The sequence below is a fragment of the Mycteria americana genome, chromosome 25 (genome assembly GCF_035582795.1).
Source record: "Mycteria americana isolate JAX WOST 10 ecotype Jacksonville Zoo and Gardens chromosome 25, USCA_MyAme_1.0, whole genome shotgun sequence".
Classification (NCBI taxonomy): Eukaryota; Metazoa; Chordata; class Aves; order Ciconiiformes; family Ciconiidae; genus Mycteria; species Mycteria americana.
Genome location: NC_134389.1, coordinates 475,455 through 500,588, shown reverse-complemented (window position 1 = coordinate 500,588; position 25,134 = coordinate 475,455). Strand labels below are relative to the sequence as shown.

The 25,134-nt window shown below is 58.1% G+C and overlaps 2 protein-coding genes across 5 annotated transcripts in view; both read left to right on the top strand.

Moving 5' to 3' along the window:
• Positions 1–140: 140 nt before the first annotated feature.
• On the top strand, positions 141–14,905 carry TUFT1 (tuftelin 1). 3 transcript variants are annotated; one of them, XM_075524830.1, is made up of 13 exons: positions 141–217; positions 4,666–4,740; positions 5,017–5,121; positions 5,555–5,641; positions 7,509–7,589; positions 7,948–8,019; positions 8,638–8,751; positions 10,260–10,388; positions 11,163–11,257; positions 11,897–12,002; positions 12,535–12,618; positions 13,419–13,519; positions 13,868–14,905. In XM_075524830.1, exons 1-13 carry the CDS (start codon positions 158–160, stop codon positions 13,920–13,922), a joined length of 1,164 nt encoding a protein of 387 aa, XP_075380945.1. In that variant the 5' UTR covers positions 141–157; the 3' UTR covers positions 13,923–14,905. The 3 variants fall into 3 exon arrangements, with proteins under 3 accessions (XP_075380945.1, XP_075380946.1, XP_075380947.1); XM_075524832.1 differs by lacking the exon at positions 141–217 and adding an exon at positions 1,206–1,330; XM_075524831.1 differs by lacking the exon at positions 7,509–7,589.
• A 932-nt stretch (positions 14,906–15,837) lies between these two features.
• SNX27 (sorting nexin 27) overlaps positions 15,838–25,134 on the top strand; it is a 35,485-nt gene continuing 26,188 nt past the window's right edge. For both annotated transcript variants that reach the window (XM_075524835.1, XM_075524833.1), the window contains exon 1: positions 15,838–16,154. In XM_075524835.1, coding sequence (XP_075380950.1) covers positions 15,871–16,154 — 284 coding nt within the window. In that variant the 5' untranslated portion in view covers positions 15,838–15,870. The remainder of the gene's footprint in view (positions 16,155–25,134) is intronic.

Here is a 25,134-nt window from a genome sequence, read left to right as displayed (position 1 = left end):
TGGTCAAAACGGAGGGGCGTGGTTTAAAAGCAAAGGGAGGCGTGGCTAGCCCGGGGGCGTGCCTGACGAGGTGGGCGTGCCGGTGGGCGTGCCCCGCGGGCGGGGGCGTGGCCATATAGAAGGCGCGGCGCGGCGCGGCGGCGGCGGCGGCGGGGCCATGAACGGGCTGCAGGGCTGGTGCGCGGTGCTGGACGTGCGGCCCCACGGCGAGAGCCCGGTGAGCCGGGGCCCTCCGAGCCCCCCGGTCCGCGGGGGCCGCCCCTTCCTCCTCCCGGCGCTGCCGGGGGGCGGCTGGTGCCCGCGGGGGTGCCCGGTGGGGCGGGGGGGGGGGGAGGCGGTCCCGGGACGCGCCGTCGGCGGAGCGGGGCTGTGCCCGCCCGCCAGCCGGCATCGCTGCCCCAACCTGTCCCGCTGTGCCCGGGCTCGCCCGGCAGCCGAGGGGAGGTTCGGGGGTCCGCGGGGGGTCTGCGGCCCCTCTCGGGCTCGGGGGTGCCCCTGCCGCCGCACCCCCAGCCGTCCCGTCCCCGGGACCTTCGCTGGGCCGGTCCAGGGGGGCTCGGGTGAACCCCACTGAGGCGGGCGAGGATGGCGGAGCCCAGCGAGGGACGCCCCAGTGTCGGTGTTGGGGTCCCACCGGCCCCCATCGCGCTTACGGGGGGCTCTGGGAATCCCGGGCGGCACGCAGTCCTGTGCGGTCGGTCATCGAGCCGTCCCGAATAATGTGATTTTTTGGGTAACGTGTGTTACCCGGGGGCCGCGGGGCCGTGGCGGTGGGAGCAGCCGGCAGCGAGTCTGTTTTGGTGCTCGCCTCCCTCGGTTACAGCAGGGCCTCGCGTTTTTCCCTTCCTTCTCGTTGGGTTTTCCCCATCGCCGTCAGCAGCCGGGCCATCGCCGCAAGGACAGGCCCTGGGTGGGGCTGGCGGCACCCCAAAGCCGGCCCTGCGCCGGCGCGGCGCCCCGATTTCCCTGCTAAGGGGGCGAAGCCGGCAGCGGTGCTCGGCGATTCGGCTTTTTGCTCAGGTTTTGGCAACCAGAGGGATCCCCCAAAGGTGCCGGTGGCAGCAGCAGAACTGCGCCGGTGCTCGGCCGCCTTCCCCGGTGCCGGCAGCTGCCCGGCTCCCCGGCCCGAGCGCTGCCGGGTGACTCAGCTCTGAGTCTCCTTAGGAGAGTCCTAATTCCCCGCAGCTTTCCCGGCCTTATAAGGAGCGATTGCAGAGTTGGGCTCGTTTGGCTAATGGGTTATTAGGGTGATAAGCGCCTCTGTAACGCCGGTGATCTCTAAATACTGGAGCTGTTTGCTGCTGATCCTTGGCGATACCCTCTGGGTCAGGTCAGGCCTGTTCTTATTTAACAGTCGGAACAGACGGAAGGACGGAGCGCCCTCCCCGTGGTTGCAAAACGCCGGCGTCGGGATCGCCGGCTGTAGGTTCTTGGACGGTGCCGCCTCTCCGCCCGGGATGTTGGTTGGGATTTGTGTGGTTCCCTCTTCCCCCGGAGCGGAGTCGGTGCCTCTCCCTCCAGCCAAGCTTTTCCCAAGTGGGGTTTTTTGGGCTGGATGATGAAAAACAGACCAAAAGATTTAAAATCGGCTTCGGCGTCCCTGAAAGCCCGTCCCTAGTCATCCTGGCCGATACCGCTTGCCTTCATTTCCAGGGGACCCAGCTCTTGCCGGTGGTTGGACCCAAAGGGTCACCAGGATTTTAGGAACGCCTCCTCGAAAGGCGCTGGACGGGACTGCGGCCATCCTGCCGAAAAGCCTCCAACTGCTGGTGCTTCGCTGCAGCCGTCACCCAAACCTGGCCAAGCTCTCCCAGTTGTGGTTAATTCCCAAGGCCGGTAGTAAAAGCCGTAAAGATGCGGTGCTGGGCTGGGGTAACCCTTGGGGTGCATGGTTGGGGCGTTAAGGAAGCATTTTCTGTACGAGGTGGGTTTTTTTCCAAGCAGGAGACGAGCGTGAGGCGCTCCGTCGTCTTCCCAGCGCTGGCCGCATTGCAAAACCCTCCTGCCTTCCCTGGAAAATAACGGAGGGGGCCCAAAACCCGCTGCCCCCTCTGCTCCGGGGCTGTAAAGGGGAGGCAGAGCGGATTTAACACCAGCCAGGAGGTAAAGGAGCAGGGTAGGGGAGTCCCCATGGCTCCGCTCCTCCTGCCCCAGCCGAATTTGGCACCTCGGAGGGGCAGGTTGCCGTGTGCCGGCCGCGGCGTCCCTCTGGGTTGCTCCAGCTTTACATCGGAGGAGCTGCTTCTCCTGGAAACTGCCCCGGCACTGGCAAGGAGCCGATGAAACTTTGGCTGTGGGATGGTGAGAGCAGAGCCCAAAAATAACCGTGCAGGAGCATCGCTGGGGACTAGGATGCCGGTGGTGCGTGAGACGAGAGCCAGATTAAGTGCCTCTTCTCCTCTCCTCCGTCTGCCCGGCCCCGACCAGGCGCAGCTCACCGCAGCCGAGGCTGCTGCAGACAAACAAGCTGGGCAGGGAGGGGTTTGCTTTAACCCGGCTGCGCCTTCCGCCTCCTGCACCTGCCTCGGCCTCCTTAAAAGCATTCGCCGCACCGAAAAATCTGGTTTGCTCTGCCGGTGGTCCAGAGAGCCTCGCTCGAACGTCCATCTTGTGTCTCGCCATCCCTCTGTCTCCTCCGTGCTTCCCAGCGTGGAGGAGGATGGAGATGGCAGAGCCTTCCCCCGCCGGTATTTGCATGGGTGGTTTCCTGATTGTTTGACCCGAGGTTTGGTAGCGCCGGGGCCGGTTGGGAAGGCACCGGCTGCTCTTCGCTTCCTGCCGCAGCCGGTTTGCATCGGCTCGATGGCGGGTTTATGTAGGAGCAGGTTTTTTTGGGGTCTGCTGGGACGGAAAGCGCCCGCGTGCTGACTCTGGGCAGTTTTGGCTGCAGGGATGGAAATGGGCTGGTGCTTGTTTCTTATCGCAGCGAATCTTCCCCGGGCGAGCGATTTCCTTGGCAGCGTCCCACCCTCGCGCAGGCTTGACGGGACGGGGATGGTGAATGCAAGATCCTGATGCTTGTAAACAAAGCTGCGAGTAAGGACGCGTGAAGGGACTGACGTGCTGCCGGCGGCTCTGCCGGGCTTGCGCCGTGCCGAGGCCGCTGCCCTGCCGTCGCCAGCCCTTACCCCTGGCCCTTCCCTGTGTCCCATTTGCTTTAGGCAGCAGGGAGATGATGGGCCACGCTTCACGTGCAGGCGCTGCCATGAGCCATTTTCCCTGCCGTGAAACCCTGAGTGCTTCTCGCGTCTTCCCAAAACCACGGAGCACGCTGCAAGCGGCTGCTCTTACGTTTTTCTGACTGAAGTTTCCCGCTTCTTGGGTCTTGCTGAGCAAAACATTCCCTGGAGTAAAAGCTGCAGACAAGTATCTGGTTAAATGATCAGTGCTGCTGAGTGCTAGCAGAGCCCAAGTTAAGTTTCTCGTGGATAATTATCTTAACGGGGGAACGAAGGGGTCTGGCCACGTGTTTGAGATCCGTAGGAGGGCTCCTCATTTCCCAGGGAGCCGGAGTTTGTGCGAGCAGCGTATACAAAATATTTTGGAAACAAACAGATGGCTTGTCGAGACTTGGATGGCGAGGAGAGCGCTTGGAAGCGGGGACGCAGAAATACCTTGACGTTGCTTTTGGAGAGCAGGAGGCTGACGTGGCCGAGGTGTGGCGAGGGGCGGGCACCCGGCGCTGCGCGGGCACCTACCCCGGCTCCGCGGCGCTGCCGCCCGAGAGCCCGCTGCCGTGGCCGTCGCATGCTGAGCAGCTCCCGCTTTCGGCGTCGCTTTTAATAAGGACCATGAGCGACGGCTGCCTGGGTGCCGGTGAGGTCTGTCTGGGGTAGGGGGGTTGTGCTGTGCCATGGGCGTGCGGTGCCGGTGTTGAGCTGCGGACGGAGAGTGGGCAACCCCACGGAGCGTTTCGGGTGTCCATGCGCCGCTTTAGGGCTCTTTATACACTCCGGGTATCTCCTCAAAAGCTTGCTGAGCTTTGCACGGTGCTGGACGTGGCTGAAACGCCTCTTTGGTGGGTGGCACTGGTAGGAAGGCTTTGGGTGAGGAGGTAAGCGGTGAAGGCAAACCGGGTTCTGGCTGGAGCCTCTGTGGACGCTCGTGGCCACGAGCCAGGGAGCTCTCTGCCGCCGGTCCCGCTGGCTGCTGCCGAAATGGGCTCTGCTCAGCCGGGGCTGTGCCAGCAGAGGACGGGCAGAGCCGTGGGGGCGCGTGGCCGTCGCGGTAGGGCAGAGAGAAGGATGAATCTGGCAAGGTCCTGGTGCGCGAGCTGGGAACGGCCGCTTTCACCCTTCTCTGGGGCTGCTACCGAACGCCATGCGTCGGCCCCACCGTAGCTGATGAGGGCCGTGACTCCTGGCAGAGGAAGGCATGCATGAAAACGAGCCCGGCAATCACTTCTCCAGCCCGTCTGCATTACCTCAGCCTTGGCTGGGCCACGGCTCCTCCAAGCCCTGACGGGTTTGATAAATGTAGTTGTCGTGCGCTCGCTATTACTCATTTTAATGCCAGCGTTACTTTCAGGCTGCAGCTCAAACCGCGGGGGAAGGCAGCTTGCCCGCGCATCTGCAGCGCTGCTGACCTGCCTCTCAGCTCGTACCGGAGCTGGATGTAAAAAGACTTTCAGGGAGTTACAAAACTAAAACCCGCCTCTTGTTTTAGGAGAGCGTGAAGGTGCTGCGGCTGACTCTGCCGAATGACCTCCCGGGCGACAGGCGCGAGCAGGCGAAGCAGAAGGTGGGTCTCCCCCGCGGCTCGGTTTGGAGTTGAAAATACAAGTTTGTGAGTTAACTTAGGGAGGGGGGAACGGGCGTTTGGTGGAGGATCAGTCGCTTTATGCTTCGTGAACTAGAAAACTCACCTCCTGGTCTGTTAAACGTTTCGGTGCCGGTTCCCGAGGCCGTGCTTGGCACAGCACTGTGAAAGTACCTGATGCTCATTTGACTGGAGCCGGGTGAACCGTTCCAGCCAGTCTCGCCTCTCTGAAAGCCCTGCTGCTTCTGTCTCTTGCAGCCGGTGGGAAAAGCCTTCGCCATGGTGGCCAACAGATCCAGCAACGGTCACTCCCTGGCCTCCGAATGCATCAAATCCAACGATGGCGATGAGGAGATCATCAAGGTATGGTCGCTGGCTGCCCGGCTTTGTTGCAAAGCAATCGTGTTTAGTAATTGGGCCTGGAAAAAAGGTTTTGTCTGAAGCTACACCGGCAAAAAGCTCCCCGGTGTAGCTCCTGATCGGGCAGGCAGGAGGCTCGGTGCAGTGCTGCTGGCTGGCAGCACCAGCTCGGTGGCCTTCCCCGGCGCTGGGGGGATGCAGCATGAAGCTGGGGCAGCTGCGGTGGGTCTGCAGGGTGGGGGTCACACAGGAGGAGGAGCAGCTTCAAAAAACGCCAGGGAAGGTTAACCGCAAAGGGGAAACCTGCGGACAACGTGTCTCGGGAAGCAGCGAGATCCGGTGTCCCGATCCCTGCGGAGCTGGGCCTGCTGCTGGCATTACTGGGCTGGCCAGAGTCGGGACGGTCTGACCCGCTGCCACCGTCTCTCCTGGGCAGGTTTATCTCAAGGCGCGGGCCGAGGGCAGCGTGAACCACGAGGAGCACGTCAACCAGCTGAAAAGTGAAGTTCGTTACATTCAAGAGGTAGTTAACGTCCGCGGGCGGCTCTGGCTTACGCGTCGCTGCCTGAACCCGCGGGGGCTTGCGGCGAGGGTCCGGGGCGCTCTGCTTCCCCCGGGGACGTCTCGCAGGGTTCCATGCGAGCGGGCGGCGATGCCCGCGTCGGCTGCGGCACTCGAGCCCCGGCTGAGCCCCAGCCGCTCCAGCAAACTGGCAGCAGAGCTGAACTCTGCAGTTTGTTGACTTGCCTGTACAGGGCAGCAGTCTAATCAAGCGCCATAAATTAATTCAAGCCTGACTAATTGCTCTGCTATATGGACTGAATTTGAAGAGAATTGCGTGATGACTTTCCCCCAAGGCTGTCCCCTGCATGCCTGGGTGCGGCACAACCGGAGCCTCTTGTTAAAAGGCAGTTTCTTTGGTATGTCTCATCTCCCAAAGTAAACTGGATGATGAGGCTCTCGGAAGATTAACCCTTTCCTCTGCTCCTGGTGGGGATGTTATTTCTGGAGAGCTGGTTGCAAGGCACGGAAGCGGTTGCATGCATGTTCTGGTCTGGGCAGCTTGGCCTAAAAAAAAAAAAAAGAAAAAGAAAAAAAAAAATTAAATTTGGGTTTGCTCTCATGGGGGAGTTTCTGTGCTGGGTGCTGGCCCCAGGGAGCAGCGAGGGGCAGATCTGGTAGGGCGGCCTCCAGATCTTTTACGTCATTCTTCTGACTCCTCTGCCAAAATGCATGTTTTTCCCCCCCCGAAAGAAAACAGCCTGTTCCTGCTGCCTCCTGCCTGCAACCCAGACCTGCCTGGCTCCCGCCTGCCCAGGGCTGCAGCGCTCCGGGGGTGTTGCTCACCCAGACCTTATCTTGCAGCACCTGGATGCTGCAGTTTTTGTGCGTGATCCTTCCCACTCCTTCGACTTCAGCTCTTCTGATCTGAGCTTTCCCATAGCTCCCCGCAGCTCGGATGGAAACAGGAGTCGGGTTTTAAAAGGGCCTCTTAGCAATAGTTGAGCGGGACTGACCTTGTCTGGCCGGGAGGCTGCACATAGCCCTATCAGAATAGCTGAAGCAGCATAACCGTGCAGTACGACTTAATCCTGCATGTGAAAACCAGAGAATAAGCTAAACCAGTAAGTCACGGTGGCGGTACCAGTCTGTCCGCATCCAAGAGAAGTGCCCTGCGCTGGGTCGTGGTGTAAAAACCCTGGGGATGTCTTGATCCAGCTGGATCAAAGTCACGGATCGCTGTCCCCGGGTTAGGGACTCGATTGCTGACCCGAGAGCCGCACGTTGTGCTCTCACCTTGTCCCTTGTCCTGCCGCTGCCCGGTCTCCGGCAAACTGCTTTGTCCCAGCGCCTCGGGCATCTAAAATCAAGGGGTAGGGATGAAGGCACGCTGTTAATGCTTTGAGAAAGCTTTTCTTTGAAAAGCATTGGAGCAGCGTTTGCTGTAAAAGCCTGTAAATCATTCCTCTGGCTCACTTGCTCTGACTAATTCGAGTAGCTGCAAGTCAAGACTGTACTTGTTGGCGTCCTGCAGCGTGGCAGAGAGGGAGCTGGGGAACAGCAAGGGTCTTCTCAGCACTTCAAAGGTGAAGTCGATGACTAATGCATGAAAAATCAGTAGCATCTCCAGATTGTTGCTTTGTTTTTTAAAATTTTTCTTTCCTTCCCATGATCGTGTGGGACAGCTGCCTCACAAGGATCCTATCTGCCAGAGACGGTGCTGCTTGCAGGCAGGGCTGTAGTAGAACCAGAGGGTCAGGCTGGCAGAGAAGCCATCGATTGCATATCGGCACAGGGCATCAGAGCAGCTGCCGCGCCTTCGTTTGATTTCTGTTAGGCTGAGTGACGCTGTCCATGCAGATCAAGCTAAATTGACTTGCCTTTGCCAGGCTAGAAGTTCTTTGAAGAAGCTGCGGGAAGACTTAAGTAGTAAACTTGAGAACAGACAAGGAGATAAACAGCATGCACAGGTAACGGGAGCATTTCTCGGGCGTTAAATGACATTGACTTATTAAAAAGATGTCATCTTCGGGTCCGGAAAATGATAGAAGGGGCCTTAAAGATCGAGGCGCTCGTGGCGAATGAAAGCCACGTTGGCACCGTTTACAGGCAAAATTCGAAACCCATACAAGCACGTAACGAGGAGTCAGTAAGCAAAACGCATTGGCTGGCCAAATGCGCTATTGCATGTTCATTTGCAGAAAAAAGCCTCGGTCTCAAGTTGCTGCGGTGCCCTAGAGCTAGCTGTCTGCATGCGACTGCGCTCTCGCGCGCGCGGCTGTGCCGGCCGGCGTTACATCCCTGTCCGTCTGTCCTTTGCTTACGTAGGTCGTGCTGGAAGAGCAGAACGGGAGCTGGCTGTACCCCGAGCGGCTGCGTGCCGATTCCTGGGGGGACCAGGTATGGAGCTAGAGAGGGGGATTTCAGCACTGTGGAAGGAAATATCGGGTTTAGTTTGATATCTTCCTCCCGGCAGGTAACTTCGAACCTGTTCAGCACACGATCAGGCGCTCCTGCAGCAAACTCTAGTCTTTTATCAGGGTCAGACCAGAAACAGAGTGTAGCTTTATTAGAGCAATAAAAATGTGCACAATGGGCTTTTAAACCTCTGCACAGGAGAGCTTTTTAGCAGAAGGGCTAGCAGGAATCTTAAGCTGGTAAATATCTCTCCAGCTCTTTGTCTTTCCCCTGGCTGGGGCAGATGCTCTGGGCTGGGGTTTCGGGCTGGGTTGCTGTGGACCTGGTTCACGTTGCAGGGTTTCAGGTTGCCCAAGCACAGATCAGGATGGCATCCTGCAAACAGGGCTTGGAAGGCAACCAAAGGATACTGTGCGTGTTATCTTGAGGGCTGGAAGCTGTTGCTCAAGTGTGGGAGGTGAGGACAGGAGTGCCTTTCGTTTTTTCAAGCTGAGAAGTGATGTTACCAGGTTTTGTCACCAACAGCGCTGCCCACATTGGGGTGGAGGGCTCCTTTGATACCTCCTGACTGCTCATCCTCTCCTGTTACCGTCTCCGCAGGAGGAGGACTGCTCAGGTGAAGACGTGGAAAAGATCCGACAGACGGCAAAGAGGCTGTTCACGAAGCTGCAGGAGGCTGAAAAGCGCCATCAGTTGGAAAAGAAAGCCTTTGAGGTGACTACGCTGTGCACTTCTCTGCTGGGAAAGCGTGATTATTCTGGTATTTTTTTTGTTTTTGGAAGTCTGAGGAGCTGCACGGGCACGGGCACGCGCGTTTGGGCTGCCAGAGGTGTCTGGCTTCTCCTTGCAGAGCAGCAGGCTCGGTGCATGCTGGTAAAATACACCGGGGAGTCCAGAGCTGGCCAGACCCCAGCGAGCTGCCTCCCTGGTTGCCCAGACGAGTCTGAAGACATAAATGCTTTCCCAGTTAAAAATCACATAAATGAACGTGGCAGCCGGGTTGGAAGGCGGTCCCCCCAAACTCTGCCAAGCCTTTCCAGCTGTAGCCAGGCACGGTGTGTGAGGGGTGTTTGGGGGGGAGCGGGGACTGCTGGGGCGTCCCAGCCGGTCAAGCGGAGACCGAGTCTGCGGTTCCCAGCCACGGTGCTGGGCTGCTGCGGCCGTGCTGGCCGTTGTGGTCTCTCCTGGAGCTCAGCCTCTTCCTCTGCGGGGCTGTTGGCTGCAGAGAGGGGCGAGCTGACCGGGAGGCAGCCAGAGCCATCGCGTGGGTCTCCTCACCTGCCGAGCGATGCTGACGAAGCTGTCACGTTCGCTTTCCTCCCTTCCTCAGCCCTGGTGATTAATGGTCCCCTTCAGTTTGTTTTCTAGTGACTGCTCATGTCCCGGATGGGCTGGGCCTGACCGCGTCATTCCGCAGCTCCGAGCGCTGGTGACAGCGGTGACGTCCCAGCTCGCATCCTGTCCCGCAGACCAAACTGGTCCTGGGATCCCTGGGGGGTTCCCCGCAGCGGGACGGGGGATGGCGCCTGCTGGGGAAGTGGGTTTGAGCGGCGACCGCTTCCTCCGGCGCAGGGATGTCCGCCCGCCCGCAGCGGTGGCACATGCCCTGCGGAGCGTCCTTGTGCGTAGGGAGTCACGTGGTTTGGCATTTTGGGGTCTTTGGTCAGCTGTGATGCTGACTGCAGGCTCTGAGCCCGGATGGAGATCCCAGGGATGGCAGGGATGGGTGTTTCGGCAGTTGTTGATCCTGCCAGCGCTGCCTAGATGTTCTCGGTGTGCCTTGTTGTCTGAGCCTGCTCTCCAGGACCCACGGGGACACCCTTGTCCCCTCTCAGCTCCTGAGCTGTTGACGCAGGCGTGGGGCTGGCTGCCGAGGTCGGTTCCTTGGGCAGGTGGCCCAAGAGGAGCCTGCAAACAGCCCCAGAGCGCGTGTGGCTGAGAACGAACATGTCTCTTGCGTTTGAGGAGCCTTTATTGCTACAGCATTTAAGCGCTCGCTCCTTTGAAGTGCTTTGAAGCCGGGGAGCTTTCTGAAGAACCTCTTCTCTCTGAAGCATGTCGGGCTGTTTGCTGAGACGCCTGGCTGCCTTCAGCAAAATCTGCCTGCCAAGGCTTCGAGCACCGGTGCAGCTTCAAAATGTTGCTCAGGAGAAGGAGTCCGGCGGCTTGGGTGTCTGGGCGCGCGAGGGTCGGGGGTAAAGGCATCTCCGTCTTGTTTGCAGAGGACGGTCTCGCAGTACCAGGAGGAAGCGGAGAAGACGAGCTCTGCCCTGCGGAGAGCGGAGAAGAGCGTGGTGGAGAAGGAGGTGGAGGTGGATGAGCTGCAGAGACTCCTGGCAGGGATGGAGAAGGTACCGGCCCTGAAGCCGTGGTGGGGCTGATGGGATTAGCAAAGCTGCCTGGTCCTGCTCTGCTGCGGGGGAATGGGAAAGCCCGGCGGTGATGAGTTTGGCAGTGCTCAGCGCAGACCCCCCCCCAGCAGGTCTTGGACGGGCTGCAGGGTACCCACCATACGGAGGGTTTGACTCCCCAGCCAGGTTTAACCCAAAAGCGTCGGGCAAAGCCAGCTGCTGGGAACGGCTGAAAATCGACGGTTGCTGATTTAGACTTGCATTTCTCGGGTCTAGAAGATCTGGTCGGTCTGTGCAAACTCTTCCAAGTATCCTGGAAACAAGCGCACAGTCTAGACAGCCGCCGGTGGTTCTTCTCATGGGGGCATTAACACAACCTCCAGCCTTGATTATTTTTTTTTTTTTTCAGCTGTGCTCTGCTCATAATGACATTAAAGTCATAAATCTAACAGTGCAGTATGAGCATGAAGTGATCTGGGACTGCCTTCCCTGGCCCGACAGCAGGGAAGGAGATGGGTTGGTGCCTTGCCTGTAACCTAGGGGTAAAGGAGTGGGACGTCTGCTGTCGGTCATCTCTGCGGCTGCTCTTGTCTGTCTGTCTCTCGCATGTAAATTTAATGCTTGTGAAAACAACCCGCAGACTGAGCGGGGAGGCTGAGCTGAGCCTGCCTGGCTCCCTGGGTGTTTGTAGCTCGCTGCTGCGCAGCGGAGGCCAAGGAGCATGTGTTGCGACTTGTTTCCGTGCGCGTAACTCGGCCTCTTGCTCTGCCGCAGGAGCACAGGAGTTTGCTGCTGAAGATGAAAGAAGGCGAAGAAGAGCTGGCGAGGCTGAGAAGCGTAGAAGGTGACAAGCTCGCCGAACAAGACCGGTGAGGCTTGGCCTCCAGCTCGGCTGCCAACTCCAGAGCAAGCCCACGCCGCTGGGTCGGGGTGTCAGCTCGCTGGGGCATGACTGCACATTCCTGCGAAGGGCGTGCTTGCTCTCTGGCTTGCAAAACAGCACCCTACTCCCAAGAGCTGACTAATCTCCAAATACCTCCCGCAGTTTTGCCCTGCTCCGAGAGATCCGGAGCTCCGGAGCTGGGCTGCCCGGAGACCTCTAGCGGCCCCGCTGCGGGCTGGGAGCGTGGGGCAGGCCCTGCCCTGCTTAGGGAGCCTCCGGAGCAGCCGATTCTCCCCGTAATGTTGGATTCGTTCCACCCAGCCGGTATCCTGGTGCTCCAGGGGCTAATTGGCGATGGCTTGTTTCTGGAAGGCCTTGTTTGTGGCCTGACTCTTCCTGATGTTCCTGTGTCCCCGCAGTCTGTGGTTGCTAGTCTTTGTGGCTCCGGCTTGAATAGGTTTTGTCGCTGCCTCTCCTTACCTCGTCTAGTCAAAATATTTCAAGACCGGTGTGGCTGTAGAGGAGACCTGGCTGATAAAAGCTGCTCTGGGCATAGCTGGGTGGGTGCTCCCTTTCTGGGAAGCCATCCGATGGCTCCTGGAGTCTTGTCCTCTCCTTTTCCCAGGTCAGCCCAGCTGGAGAAGGAGGTGGCCATGCTGCGGGAGAAGATACACCATCTGGACGACATGCTGAAAAGCCAGCAACGCAAAGTCCGCCAGATGATCGAGCAGGTGAGAGGAGCGGGGCTGGGGTGGGAGGACAGAGGGGGCTTAAAAAAAGAGAGAGGAGGAAAAAGGAAAAATCCCTTAAGCTGCTTGGAAGCAAAGAATTGCTGGTTCGTGGGGCTGAGTCCCTTTGCAAACCAAAGGGACACAAGTTCAAAGGCAGCCCAGAGCCCTGTCCTGCAGCGGGGACTGACCCCGGGGTGACGGCCCAAAGGGCTGCGGCGCGAGCTGCCCTGGGCCGGGGAAGGTGGTAAAAGGAGCGTAAAAGGAGTGTAAAAGGAGTGCTGTGCACCCAGCTTGGCCTGCTGAAAGAGTTAAATCTCAAACGGTGTGAGCGGAGGCTCCTTCACCTGGGGCTTAATTCTCAGACTTAATTTGAGGCTTTTTTTGATTGGTTTTTATGCAGGCCTTGGAGTTAACGTTGTGGGTGTTAACAGGCAGAAGGGTGGCTGGCTAAGCTGCCCTCCGTCCTAGACATTTCTCCAGCCCAGCCGTACACGAGAGGGATTTTCAGCCGCTGTGAACTTTTCTCTTACAGCTCCAGAACTCCAAAACGGTGATTCAGGCCAAAGATGCTGTGATCCAGGAGCTCAAGGAGAGAGTCGCTTACTTGGAGGCTGAGGTGCGTCTTAGCGGAGCCGTTTCGGGGGGTGCACGGGGTCTGCTGCGAGCTCAGACCCTCTCGTTGAAACCTCCTGCTGTGACTGGCTTTGCACGCTGCGGGTCGTGGCTGGGCTCCCTCGCGGCGATGAGCTTCGCTCTGGGCAGAGCGGCCGGCAGCAAAGCCCTTCCCTTGCGCTGACACCTGCTTCGCGTAGGAAAACGTGCCCTCCGCAGCCCGGAGGGCTGTGCTGGTTCCCCGAGCTGGTGTGAAGGTTTCCAATGCGGCCGGCGTTGCTGGAGCAGCTGTGAACGCAAGCAGAGTCCAAAATAATCTCATCAAGTACATTGCTCTGGCAGCAAAACCCTTCTTGCTTACAAAGCTGCAGCTGAGCGTGTGCGTGTCAGAAATTAAAATTGCATTCCAGCCTCTAGGATTGTACCAAGTGTCAAACCTCTCTCCTTTTTTGGAGAAAAACTGAGCCTGCGCTGGCACTCCTAGCGTTGTCTTCCCTCCTCAGTGACTTATTTTGCTAATTTCTGCACGGGGACGGTGTGTGTAAGCACAGCCTGCCGTGAACCCAGGCGGAAAACAGATCCAGCGCGAGAGATTGTGTGCTGGTGGGTTTCGGCTGGGTGGTCTTACAAACCATCCCAGCTCTCCTTTGGCGAGCAGCCCTTACGTAGGGCTGGATTTCCCTCAAGAAAAAGCCGCCCCATTGCAAGAGATTACACTGGAGCATTCCTCCGCAAGCCATCCGTGTGCCCGCAGCCCGCCTCTCCCCAGCTCCCCATCGCTAACAGTGGCTCCGTCTCTTGCAGAACCTGGAGATGCACGACCGCATAGAGCACTTGATCGAGAAGCAAGTCAGTCGGGGTGGCCACAGCTCCAGAGTGCGCTCGAAGTCGGAGTACGTGAGCAGGTACGTGGGGAGCACGTGCCCTCCAGCGATGGGGGGAGCCTGCCTGGCTGCTCAGTGGCTTCATCTGCAGGTCCACGTCTTATCTGGGGCAGCGGGAGCTGCAGTCTGGGAGATGATGCTGGACTCGGGGATGCTCTTCTGGAAGCACACTGTATTTTTTTTTTCCCGTTTGCAGAGGTCTCTGTTCCTGCATCCCTCCTTCAGGGGAGTACAGGGGAGCAGAGGTCCCTCCTGGGGGCAGTTTTGGGGGGAGCCATCACCGGCCAGGGCTGGGGCAGGACCTCTCCCACAGGTTTTCCCTCTCCAACCCCATCCAGTTCATCTGAACAAATCCTTTCTCTCTTGCAGCAAAAGGCTGACGGGCCCCAAGCCGCTGCCTCTCATTCGAGTAGTGGAAACATGAGTTTTGAGGGCCGGTCCGAGCTGAAGACTCTCCCCTTGTTATCGTTGACTGGATTTCCCTGCTTGACTGCCGTCCTCTGGCCTCTGTGCTCCCGGAGTCTCCCCGGAGCTGTCGGCGGAGGGCTGTGCCCTGGAGAACTGTGGCAGCCGAGGACAAACGTAGCCGGGGCGGTCCTGGCAGAGGAAGGAGGTTTGCGAAGCGTCCACATCGCTGTCCCCACTGGGTCCCAAGGTCACACGGATGCCAGTTTGGAGGCTGGGACCAGCTGGCCCCGGCGTGGACACGGTGGCTCTCTGGCTGGAGAGCCAGGCTCGCTTTCCCTGGTCAGTCCTGGGTTTGCCGGGGTTGCTCTGCGAGAGCAGCCTTTGCTTCTGAAGGGCCTCGTCCGAACAGAGCCCCCCTTCAGCTTGCCAACATGGACTTGGGGATTAACCTTTTTTGGTTTAAAAAAGAAAAAAAAAAGAGAAAAAAAGATTCACTCTTACAAAGAAGAAAGAAATCCTCCTGAAACAGGACTCCTTCCTACAACAAAGCCCACTGCGTGACAAGTTGGGAGCCTCCACCTCCGATCTCCAGCACATATCTGGCTGCTCCGGACTTGGCAAAGGCTCACGTGGCCAAAAATCAGTGTATCACCATGCTTTTCCCAAGAGCGTAGAGAAATTGTACCCGACGTGTGTAGTGTTTAAACCCAGAGGCCATTTGGTTTGTTACCTGTATTTATTTCAATAAATTATTGGTGACTTCCAATGATGTGGTGACAGGCACGACTGCTGCTGTCCACCTCCCCCGGGAGCACAGTTGAGGGCTGCCTGTCCCATGTTTGAACTGGAAAATACCAACCAGCTTCCTCTGGGCTCGCCAGTTATTATCTGTCTCGCGTGCGCCCGTGCTCGGGAAAGGAGCTTGGGTACATCTAGAGGAAAGTCGTCGCATTTGTACTGACCGTGTTAATACAAAAATACACGTGCCTTAATCCCTCCGGCTGTAGTCGATTGAATAGATGCAAACAGTGGAAATGTACTGGGACGGGGCGGGGATTCGGTGTGTTGGGCTGTGCTGGCTGGGCTCCCTGCTTCTCCAGTTGGCTCTCTGCACCTTCTTTTCTCTTCTTTTTTTTTTTTTTTTTTTTTTTTCTCTCCTTACTGGTGTGTCAAACTCTGCCAAACGTCCCCCTCCCCGCCCTGCGCTCCACGGGAGCGGGCTGGTGCTGTGTCTGGTGCCTTCACCAGGGACTCCTGTGGTGGTGAATGCCGTGGGCTCAGCTGGCTGCTTCTGGGTTGGAACTAAACAGCCCCCTAGGGCTGCCCTCTCCACGCAGCCTGTCCCGGCGGCCGGGCTCGGGCTGAGATGCGGCGCTCTGCTCCAGAACCAGAGCTCCTCTGCCGTCCCCGCAGCGCGTCTCCAAGGGCTTCGGAGAGCAGCCTTGCAGCCGCCCCGCCATCTGGGTGCCTCCCTGGTGCTCCCGCTCCACGCGGTGGCCTGCGCCACCCGCCTCCGCGGCGGCCAGGGCCCCTGCTGTGACGGAAGGGGCCCACGGAGAGCGTGGGCCCGCTGTGGCGCGTGTCCTCCCTGGGGCAGGGCCGTCCCCCTCCCCAGCTCCCTCGGCGAGGCCTGCAGGCCCAAGCCGGCCCCGCGGGAAGGCCTCTCTGCCACCTGTTGCCTTATGAGGCCGCGTGACGTCACAGCAGTGACATCACGGCACGGCGCCGCCGGGCACAGCCCCCTCCCCCCCCCGTTGCCACGGCGACAGCGCAGGCGCGGCACTACAACTCCCAGAAGGCCTCGCTCCCGCCGTGCCGGACTACATTTCCCAGCGTCCTCCGCGGGGCGGGGAGGGAAGACTACATTTCCCGTCGTCCCCCCCTCAGAGGCAGGTGGGCGGTGCCCTATGGTGGCCGGCGCGGCGGCGGTCGCGTGACGGGCCGGCCGGGCGCTGCTCGCCAAGATGGCGGACGAGGAGGGCGAAGGGCTGCCGCGCTCGGCGGCGGCACCGCACCGGAACGGCGGCGGTGAGGGGGCCCCGGCGGGGCCGGGCGGCCCCCGCGTGGTCCGCATCGTCAAGTCGGAGTCCGGCTACGGCTTCAACGTACGCGGTCAAGTGAGCGAGGGCGGCCAGCTGCGGAGCATCAACGGCGAGCTCTACGCCCCGCTGCAGCATGTCAGCGCCGTGCTGGGCGGCGGGGCGGCCGACCGCGCCGGGGTGCGCAAGGGGGACCGCATCCTGGAGGTGTGAGTACGGGGGGGCCGCCGGCCCGCCCTGCCCTGCCCTGCCCTGCCCGGCGCGGGGGGCCGAGCCTGGGGCTGTGGGGGGTTTGGGGGAGCCCTTGGGGGGCGGGGGGCCTGAGCCTCTCTGGGGGAGTCGTGAGGAGGGGCTGAGCCTGGCTGGGGCTCGGAGGGGGGCTCACGGGAGCCTGTAATGGGGGCCCAGGCCGGCTCCCCCTCGTTGGGGACGGGGGGGGGGCTTGTGGGGGTGGCTGGACCTCCCCGGAGGCTCGGGGGGCTGGCTTGTTCTCCTGTCGCCAGGAGCTTCTGGGGGGCCCCTGGGGGGGTGCCCCCGGGGAGGTTCCTGTGAGGAGCTGCGTTTGTCTGCCCAGATGCTCTGGGGGTCCCTGATGAGGGGGCCTGATCCGGGCTTCTCTCATGGGGGGTTTTGGGGAGCCCTTACTGGGGGGGCCGGGCCAGGTTCCTCTCACTGGGAGCCCGTAGGGGGTCTGGCCTCCCCTCGCTGGGGGCTTTGGGGACCCCTTATGAGGGGGCTGGGCCAGCTGCTCCTCCCCAGGGACCCCGATACACAGAGGGGTGTGGACTGTCTTCGTGGTCTCACTGAGGGTTTTAGGGTACCTCTTTTAACAGGGGGTTGTGGGGGCCAGCATCTTCCTCCCTGAGGGATTTGGGGGACCCCTTTGGGGGTGGAGGGACACAGTCTCCATCTCCTTGAAGGCGAGGCACTCATTTTTTAGGGGGTTCTTTAGAGGATCCCCTTCTTTGTGGGGTGTGTGGAGGGATTGAGGGTTGCAGCCGCAGGAAAGAGCCCCTCTGGGAGCAGGAGCCCCTCCCTTGGAGGGCGAATGCGGGGTCCCCTTCACCAGCTCATCCCTGGGGAGATTCTCCCCCCACCTTTGTTTTTGGGGGCATCCCTTGGATTGCAGAGCAGGAGGGGCTCGTAAGCAGCAGAGATATCTGTGGGAGCCACGTCCACGGATCTGCCTCCCCGCAGGGACCCTGGCCGGGAAGGGGCTGCTGGAAGGGGGTGGCCGCGGTGGGGAATTTGCCCGGGGAGGCACTGGGCTCCTGGAGAAAAGCTGTTCCCGGCAGAGATCCCTGGTAAGGAGGGGAAGTAGGTTAGGAGATGTGAAAGGAGGTGGCTGGAAGGAAGGGGGAGCTCACCCTGGGAAAGTCTGCGGGGGGAGAGCAGGGGGAAGGGCCCGTGGCTGGCAGGAACTGGTACTGGGCTGGGTGAGCTCACGGGTGCCCTCGCAGAGAGCTGGCGTGGGCCGGGACGAGGTGTGCGAGGGTGCAGACCCTCCTCCGGTGAGTGGCACCCTCGGTCTTCAACGTGGAGACCTTCCTGGGGAGGGCAGGGGGATGCTTGCGGAGGGAGGAGGAGATCTGGCACGGCAGGATTGCCGCTGCAGGCATGGCTGGGCGAGGAGGGGGACAAAAAAATACCCGCTTTGGGACGAGACAGGGGTGCTCTCTGGAGCGGGCGGCCTGCCTTCCCCCCCGCAGCCGCGCAGCTTTGCAGAGGGCAGCAGAGATGGAAACGCACACTCGGGGAGGGGACCAGCTGCTTGGTTTTTCTTCCTCTCGGTCACTGGGACCTCGGGTTGTCCAGGGCTGTGCGGTAGCTGTTTCTCGACAGCAAGAATTGTAATGCGAGCCTGAAAACATTTTTCCATGGGAATGCTTCAGCTGTGTTGAAACTGATCTTCCTCCCGCTCCCCCACTCTCTCCCACCCCCCCACCCCACCCCCCCAAAAAAAAGACCCTTAAACTTCGAGCCCATGTTTGTGGACTGACGTCGGTTAAATCTCTTTGAGGGCTTTCTGCAGCCTCAGCCTGTCGAGGTGTATTTTTCTTAGCGTGTTCCCCTTTGTCTTGTGGTTCTTGGGGTTGGTTCTGCCCATGCTGAGCTGTGCGATACCTCCTGATCCTTACGTATTTGTACTTCATGCTGAGTTGGTTAAGTTCAATTACTTATTAATTACAGGGATTTCATAGCAGCAGGAATGCTTTGCTGCCAGTCTTTGCAGGCTGCAGTGTGTGAAGGACAACAGCATGTGTTTGGGCCCAGCAGAGAAGAGCTGTTCTGACTAGCCCGTGGCTAGAGAGCCGGCCGTGCCCTGCAGAAAGCTTGCTGTTGGGATTTGGCTCTCTCCCATGTGACCCAAATACTTTATGCTTTGATTTTCTGTGCAGAAGAAGTGTTCGGGGGGTGAGTTCTGCACCTGGAGGATCTACTTGAGAGAACAGCGTTTATTGACTGAGGGGAAATATTTTGTATGTGTTGCAAGGTGCCGAGCTGAAATTCTCCCTTGTGCCCGCTGTGGGGAAACACTTAAAATGCCATGTTTGAAATCAGAGGTAGGTTTTGAGGCCGGTGCTGGAATCAGGGCTTGGTCCCCGGCATCTTGGCCGGCACAAGGTGAGGAACTGACCTTCAGTCTGTCGCCAAACCACGCAGCTGTGTTTGAAAGAATTAAGACCTGCAGATAACGATGGTTAATGAGGGGGCACGAGGGGCGTTTGCTCGCGTCTCTCTGGATTCCCCCTCCACGGGGCAGGGAGCAACTGCGGCTGGAAGGATAGAGGATTTCCTCTTGCTTTATCTGCTGCTTCTCATCTCCCAGGAGAAGTCACTTTTAATTTGCCCATGTATCTTCTTGTAGCGCTGCCAGATTGGCTTTCACCCTTTTCCCATATCGCTTTTGTTAACCTGGCTGCATAAATCAGCCCAAAAAATATTACGCTGTACCGGCCACGTTTTGGCAGTGTGAAGACCCCGTGTCTCTGTATGCTCTGCCAAGAGGACGCTAATTCTCCCTGGGTCTATTAAAATCCAACTCCTGCAAGTAAATCTTAGCACGGTTGTGAGTTGGAGTAGAAAACAATAAAACAAGACTCCAAAAATAGCTCTGATTTCCCTTCCTTTCCACAGCAGCACCCTGCGCACAATGGTGGGGGTGGGGTTCCCCGGGAGGCACGGGGGCCCATCCGCCACCGCTGCCGCCTCCCCGGCACAGCGATGCCGGTGCCCGGTTCATCTGCCCGCAGGACCCACGGCAGGTTCGGCAGTCACCGAAAGCTGGACTGCGGGTCTGGAGCTGGGCGGTGGGGTAAGGACCTGGTGCTTCAGGCGGAGTTGCTGGCTGCTCGGCGTCTTTACGGATCTCGTGTCGCGTTTGAGAGCCGAAAGCACGTGCAGGTTAGGTGTTCTCTGAACGGACCATTTATTTCCGAGCAGGGCTTTGTTTCCACCTCCCACAACTCTGACCAAACTTGCCGGGGAGAGAGTTCTTTTGGAGCAAGAGCCTGAGAGATGAGATTCTTCCGTGGCATGGCCCTGATGGAATTACTGTGGCTGTCGCTGCAGAATAACGGGGTATTTAGCAGATGGTAACTTCTTGGGGGGGGAGGGGGGGGTGGCTATCGCCCCACATCTCCTCCCCAGCCCGCTCTGGACGTGCGTGGTTCTGGAAGACCGGAGACCTCCCGTCCCTGCACGGCTGAGGGCTCTGGCTGCAGTAACGGGAGCGTGGTTTTCCTCTGCGAGGTGGAGCGCAACCTGCTTCCCAGTCCTCATCCAAAACCAAAGGATGTTTTGGGTGTTGTCTGAAGGGTTATTTAGAGTCCTGTCCTCACTACAAAGTTCTTCCTTGCCACCCTTCGCTGTGTCGCGCTCCCGTATCTAGCATCTAGCTCAGACCACTTGCTCTCGAAGGCTGGTTTTGCAACATAGCTATGGCGTGCTCTCTAATCTTCTTAGCTGGTTGTGTGTTTGTGGGTGTTGAGGGCATTGGAGACAGACAATGAAAGCTAATTTAGTTCTTGATTATCATCCTGAATGACAATCATAACTAATCTTGACAGGGAAGAAAATCTCACTAGCGTTTGCTCTGTTTGCAGGGAAGCTCGCTCAAAAATAATTGAACAGATAAAGAAGGGATTTGTTCTCAGTATTATTGAACTGTGTGCGGCGGAAAACTGGTCTGATCTAGGTGTGATTGCGAGAGTAGGGGGATACCGTACCCCGACAGACCGGAGAATTGGTCTCCGTCGCTCGCTCCTGCGTCAGAGGAACGTCTGAAACGGTCGCAGCACCGGCTGCTTCAAGGAAAGGTGTCCGACCCCTCGATACGGGTCTTGATGCAATAAGCCCCACCGGAGACGGCTTCTTTCTAACCCTCGTGGGGAGTGACTTGTGCCTGGTGTGGGGGGTAAAAGGCATTTCCCTCAGGAGATGAAACTCTTTATCTCTTCTTGGTCTAAAGTCTAATTTTGTGTATCGACTTGGGACAGAAAAAGCTGGTTCGGCTTTGGAAAAGTCCGGAACGGTCCTGTAAAAAGGAGGCAGCAGCATTCTGCTGCTCGCACAAAGGGCACGTTGCCAGAAAACGGCCTTATGAAGTGGTCAGCAGGCTTTACCTTGGCCAAAGTCTTCAAGGGTGTCTCTTTCCTTGGCCTCAGACAGTTTAGGAAGTGGATTGAGTCAGCGTTGGAAGCTTTTATCTTCCACGCCTGGACGGTGAGAAGGTGGAAGACGCGCGGGGACGCCCGGCCCCCTCGCTGCTTCAGAGGTGGGTTGTTGTTCTGCAGTAGGAACTGCGAAACGTGTTGAGTTTGGCTTGCAGCCTGGCGAGCCTAAAATCCCTCTCATCACCAGCTGATGGATGTCTTTCCTCCCCCCGCCGCTTAAACGCACCGTCTTCCCCGTAGCGTTCCTGAATTCCCCCCAACCTTTCCGGGCTCCATCCCTCTCTTTCCTGCGCGCGTTTTCGGAGCGTTTTGCCGTGGGTCAGCATCTCTCCCCCTCTTACGAACAGGGCTGCTGAAGCGCAGGGAGGGGAGTGGATTCGCCCGGTTGAGGCTGTAGATGAGAATTGGGAATAATTCGGGTCTCCTGATTGTGCCTTTCCGCCTGTGCTCGGTGTGCTCAATAAGGCTGTTTGAGTGAAAAAGTGCAAATGTATCTTTTCTTTCTTGAGAGATAACAGCAGTGGGTAAATGAAGAACCCTCGTGTGCTGGGTTTTCCATTAAGCGTACAATTAGATAAATGCAAGAGCCTTTTTATCTGCCCTGGTTTAACACTTCTGCAGTATATTTAAACAGAACTCTGTATGTGCCTAGGAATGGGCACGATGACTGAAGCTGGAGAAATTTAAACCCATTTCCGCTGCCTGCGCTCTCTGCTCCTGCTTTGTTTGGCTCGAGATAACGAAGCAAATGGGTCTGTCCCCGTAGGCTCGGTGGAAACGGCTGCCCCGCTCCCGATGGGGAAGAGCTGCTGGGGATGTGCTGGACGTTGGTGTCCGGCGTGTTGCGGTGGCTTTTTTTTTTTGTACCCATCATTTCCCTTCCTTGTTCACCAGTCTGAGCACTGAGGAAGCAGCAATGGACGAAATATAAGGCAGGGGGAGAGTTTCCTTTCACTGGGATTCAAACCTGGGCTTGCAAAATGCGAGCTGCAGACCAAAATGTCACTGAGAGGCCTCGTGAACACCCGTACTCCAGGCTGCTGTTGGGCTGGGATGCTGTTCCGACGAGCTGGAGCGCGAGACCCTGCCGAGCGCTGCGCTGACATCTCTGGGGGAGCGTCTCGTGACGGTGGTTTTCAGCGTGTGGTCTGCAGCGTCCTCGGGGGCTCATTGATGTTGCTCGGAGCTCTGTGAAGGAGTGCGGCTGGGAAACCAAAGCCGCTGTCACAGGCTTGAGCTTGGTCATCAGCAGCTTGAACTGAGCCGGAGGAGAATCTGGGTCTACAAAAGGAACAGATAAAAATCATTGCTTTGATGTTGGTCAAAAAGGTTACGCTTAAAAGTCCGGCTCCGTCCTAGCACCGGGGCTTGCGGTCTAGCAGCCCCGTCCATCTCTGGTGTTCTCGGGGTGGTTTTGCTGATGGTTCAGCGAAGGAAAACCCAAGGAAGCCTTGACCTAGATCGTGTCCCCTGTTGCTGGTGTAGAAGCTGATTGCAATTAACTGCTCCTCACTTTCCAGGGTGAATTTGATACAGATTTGGTTTCTGGAGTGTCCAAAATGTTGTTCCTTTTTCAGCAAGACTAATAGCTCAGTACTTGTTTGCTTTTCAGTCATATTTAGTTTTTAGCCTTCTGAAATGTTAACATTCTTTGTCGTCTTTCAGGGTGTTTCAGAAGTGTTAATTTGCACGGAATCGTTGCTCTCCTGATTGGAGCGGGTGAATGGCAGTCGCACTGTTTGCCAGAGCAATGCGTGTAAATATGCACAGGGACGTTAAAACTTCCTTAAAATGTTGTAAGAGGCTTCTGTGAAAACGGTAATTATCCCAACCTTCTTCTGGTCTCTCGCACATCGGAGAAATAGGAAAGGTCACTGGAATTGCGCTTGTTGGTGTCTTCCTGGGGTTTTTTAGTCTCTCTGGAGTAACATTGGACAGGGTCTGGATTGCTCAGCTGTAAAAGAGGAGGGCTGGCTTCCCTTCTTTTGGGCGATTAGAAATGGGGAAATACTGCTTCGTCCTCAGCTGAACAGCCCCGGGGTGGTTCAGTTTGAGGAAGGTTTGTGCCGACGGCCATCTGGCTTTGGGGACTGAGCAGTTCGGGGGGAAACGCACTGCCTGTCAGGGAAACCCTTTAGCCCTAATGGTCTCGGGTGTGTCGTGCAACTGAGAAACTTAACGCTCCTCTGGGATAAGCTGCAAGGAGCTGGGTCTGTTAAAGCTGCTGCGGATCGGTCGGGCGAATACGCTGCTCTCCCGAGGAGCGGTGGAAGGGAGCCGGCACCGTCGCAGCGGCTGCCCCTTTGCAAACACGCCTCGTAAGGCGTTGTCGGTGGCATCACGTGGAGCTGTTTCAGTGCTTGGCGTTAGCTGGGTTTGAGAAGGGAGAGGGATGAAGACGACGAAGCGCCTGTTTCCGCAGGCAAGCCTGGAGAAGCTGTCCCGCACCGCTGTGTCCAGTAAGCTCATTAGCTGTTCATCTTTATTTCCAGAGCCTCTCCCGAGGAGGCTGCCGATCACTGTGGCGACTGCCCTTGTTGCTGGATCTCATCTTCAGCACTCTTCTTCCTTCACCAGCCCTTCTCAGAGCAGAGGGTCATCTGTCACCGCTGCTGTCGTCTCGGCACCGCACTTAAAATCTCTCCCGCAGCTGAATATTGGTGAGAACCGGTGTGTTACAGAAGAAGCAGGAGTGCAGGGAGCTTCTTGGTTACGTGTTGAATTTTAGGGGCTTAGCGTACAGCCCTGGACAGAGCTGGAGCCAGATGTGTTTTGAGCCAAGCGTCAGGAGCTGGAAGATGCGAAGCGCTGGGTGGGGGAAGATGGGGACTTGGCAGACTGTCCCCATTAAGAGACAGGTGACACGTGAAGTTGTGGTGCGAGTAGCTGCTGCCAGTCTTGCTTCTGAGGCCACACCGACATGGCAAGGCTCTCGCCAGCCTGGTTCTGCCACACCGGGGTGGGAGAGCGGTGCGATGCCAGGCTGTGCTTGTTTTACACGGGTTTTGCTGGTCTTGCCTTGACTGCAGAGCTGGGCTCTGACTTGTGCTTTGCCGTGGTGGCCCTGCTGATAGCATGGGATGGCTGAAGATGCTCATCTGCTAAAAAGCAAAGCCGTAAAGATGACTTGAGTGCTTTCTGGGGCGTTTTTCCTTGGACGGTTTGTCAGCTTGGTCAGTATTTTGCCTGAACAAAGCACAAAGGCAGGCTGTGGTCTTGGTCTCCAGGAAGCTTATTGCAGACTTTCTTGCAGTAAATTTCCTTGTCACCTCTTGACAGACAGACAGTTGGGAAATTTTAAGAAGTCTTTGCAGAAAATGAGTCATGTGGTGTACAAATGGGAGAAGTGAAATGTTCTTCTCTGTGTCTTGGGGATCTTGCTCGTTAGCGTCGGCATGATGGGGAATTTTGCTTTGTTGAACCCATGCTTCATCCTCAGGGTCTCCCGGTGTTTGCCAGCAGTTCCTGTTCTTGCCGAGAACACTTGCCGATAGGTGTTTCCAGGTTCAAACGCAGCTGGTGAGTGAGACGTTTTCTGCACCGTGCTGGTGGAGAGAGCAGGTTTGGGGGAGCAAGTGGGGTGCTTCAGCAGCTCATCTTCCAGCCAGGGGACCGTGCCAGCCCGCAGCCACTGCTCGCCATCTTTGGCCTAGTGCTTTGGAAACTCAGTCTCAAAGAGGCTTTTAAATTCATTATGGTGAACAAACACCGGTCTGCTCTGCCCCCCAGCATGTATTTTTTGCGGCAGGAGCTTGCCGAACCACAGGCTGAAGATCTTTTGTTAAGCATCACCTGCTGTAATTCCCAGAGCTTGGCTTTCCCCGTAGCACCAGGCAAGCCCCGACGGGTGAGTGCCGAGGCCGGCAGCGCCTGATCTCACCCCACGCGTGCCAGGGTTTCTGCCCTTGCAGTGGTGTCAGCGGGTAGCAAAGCGTGCCACTGCCTCGGGTCACAGTCCGGAGTCTCAGCCCAGGCCTGTCTTGGCAGGCGTCTTTGCCAGCGTGCTGGACTGTGGACTGCAGCACGGGCGTGTGCTCCCTCTGCCGTGGGGAGACGATTGCCGACAGAAACGTGGTAATGAGTGATTTGGGGTTATGCTGTCTTCAGCTCAGCCAACGGGAGCCCTTAGTCGTGGTGAGTATCGAGCTAGACCGACCTTAACCAGCACCAGGAGGAAAACCGCTTCTTCCCAGCTCGCTGGGGGAAGGCGAGAACATTTGGGAGCCCCTTTGCAGCCCTGTTTAGGTGGGGATGCCCCTGCCAGAGGGACAGCCTGCAAAGGCTCCGCATTGCCCAGTCCAGCAGTGCACTGAACAGCTCCAGCGTCACTTCTACCCACCGCCTTCAGAGCTTTTCCTGCGGTAACCTGCCTGCGTTGCATCCCCGGCGAGGCGGAGAGGAAGCCGGGCGTCGAGGGAAGGAGACTCGCCCGCCGTCCTGCAGCAGAAGGTGACAGAACCTCATGCTCCTGGTTTAACCACATCCACGTTTGGTGGTGGACAGCTGAGAGAAG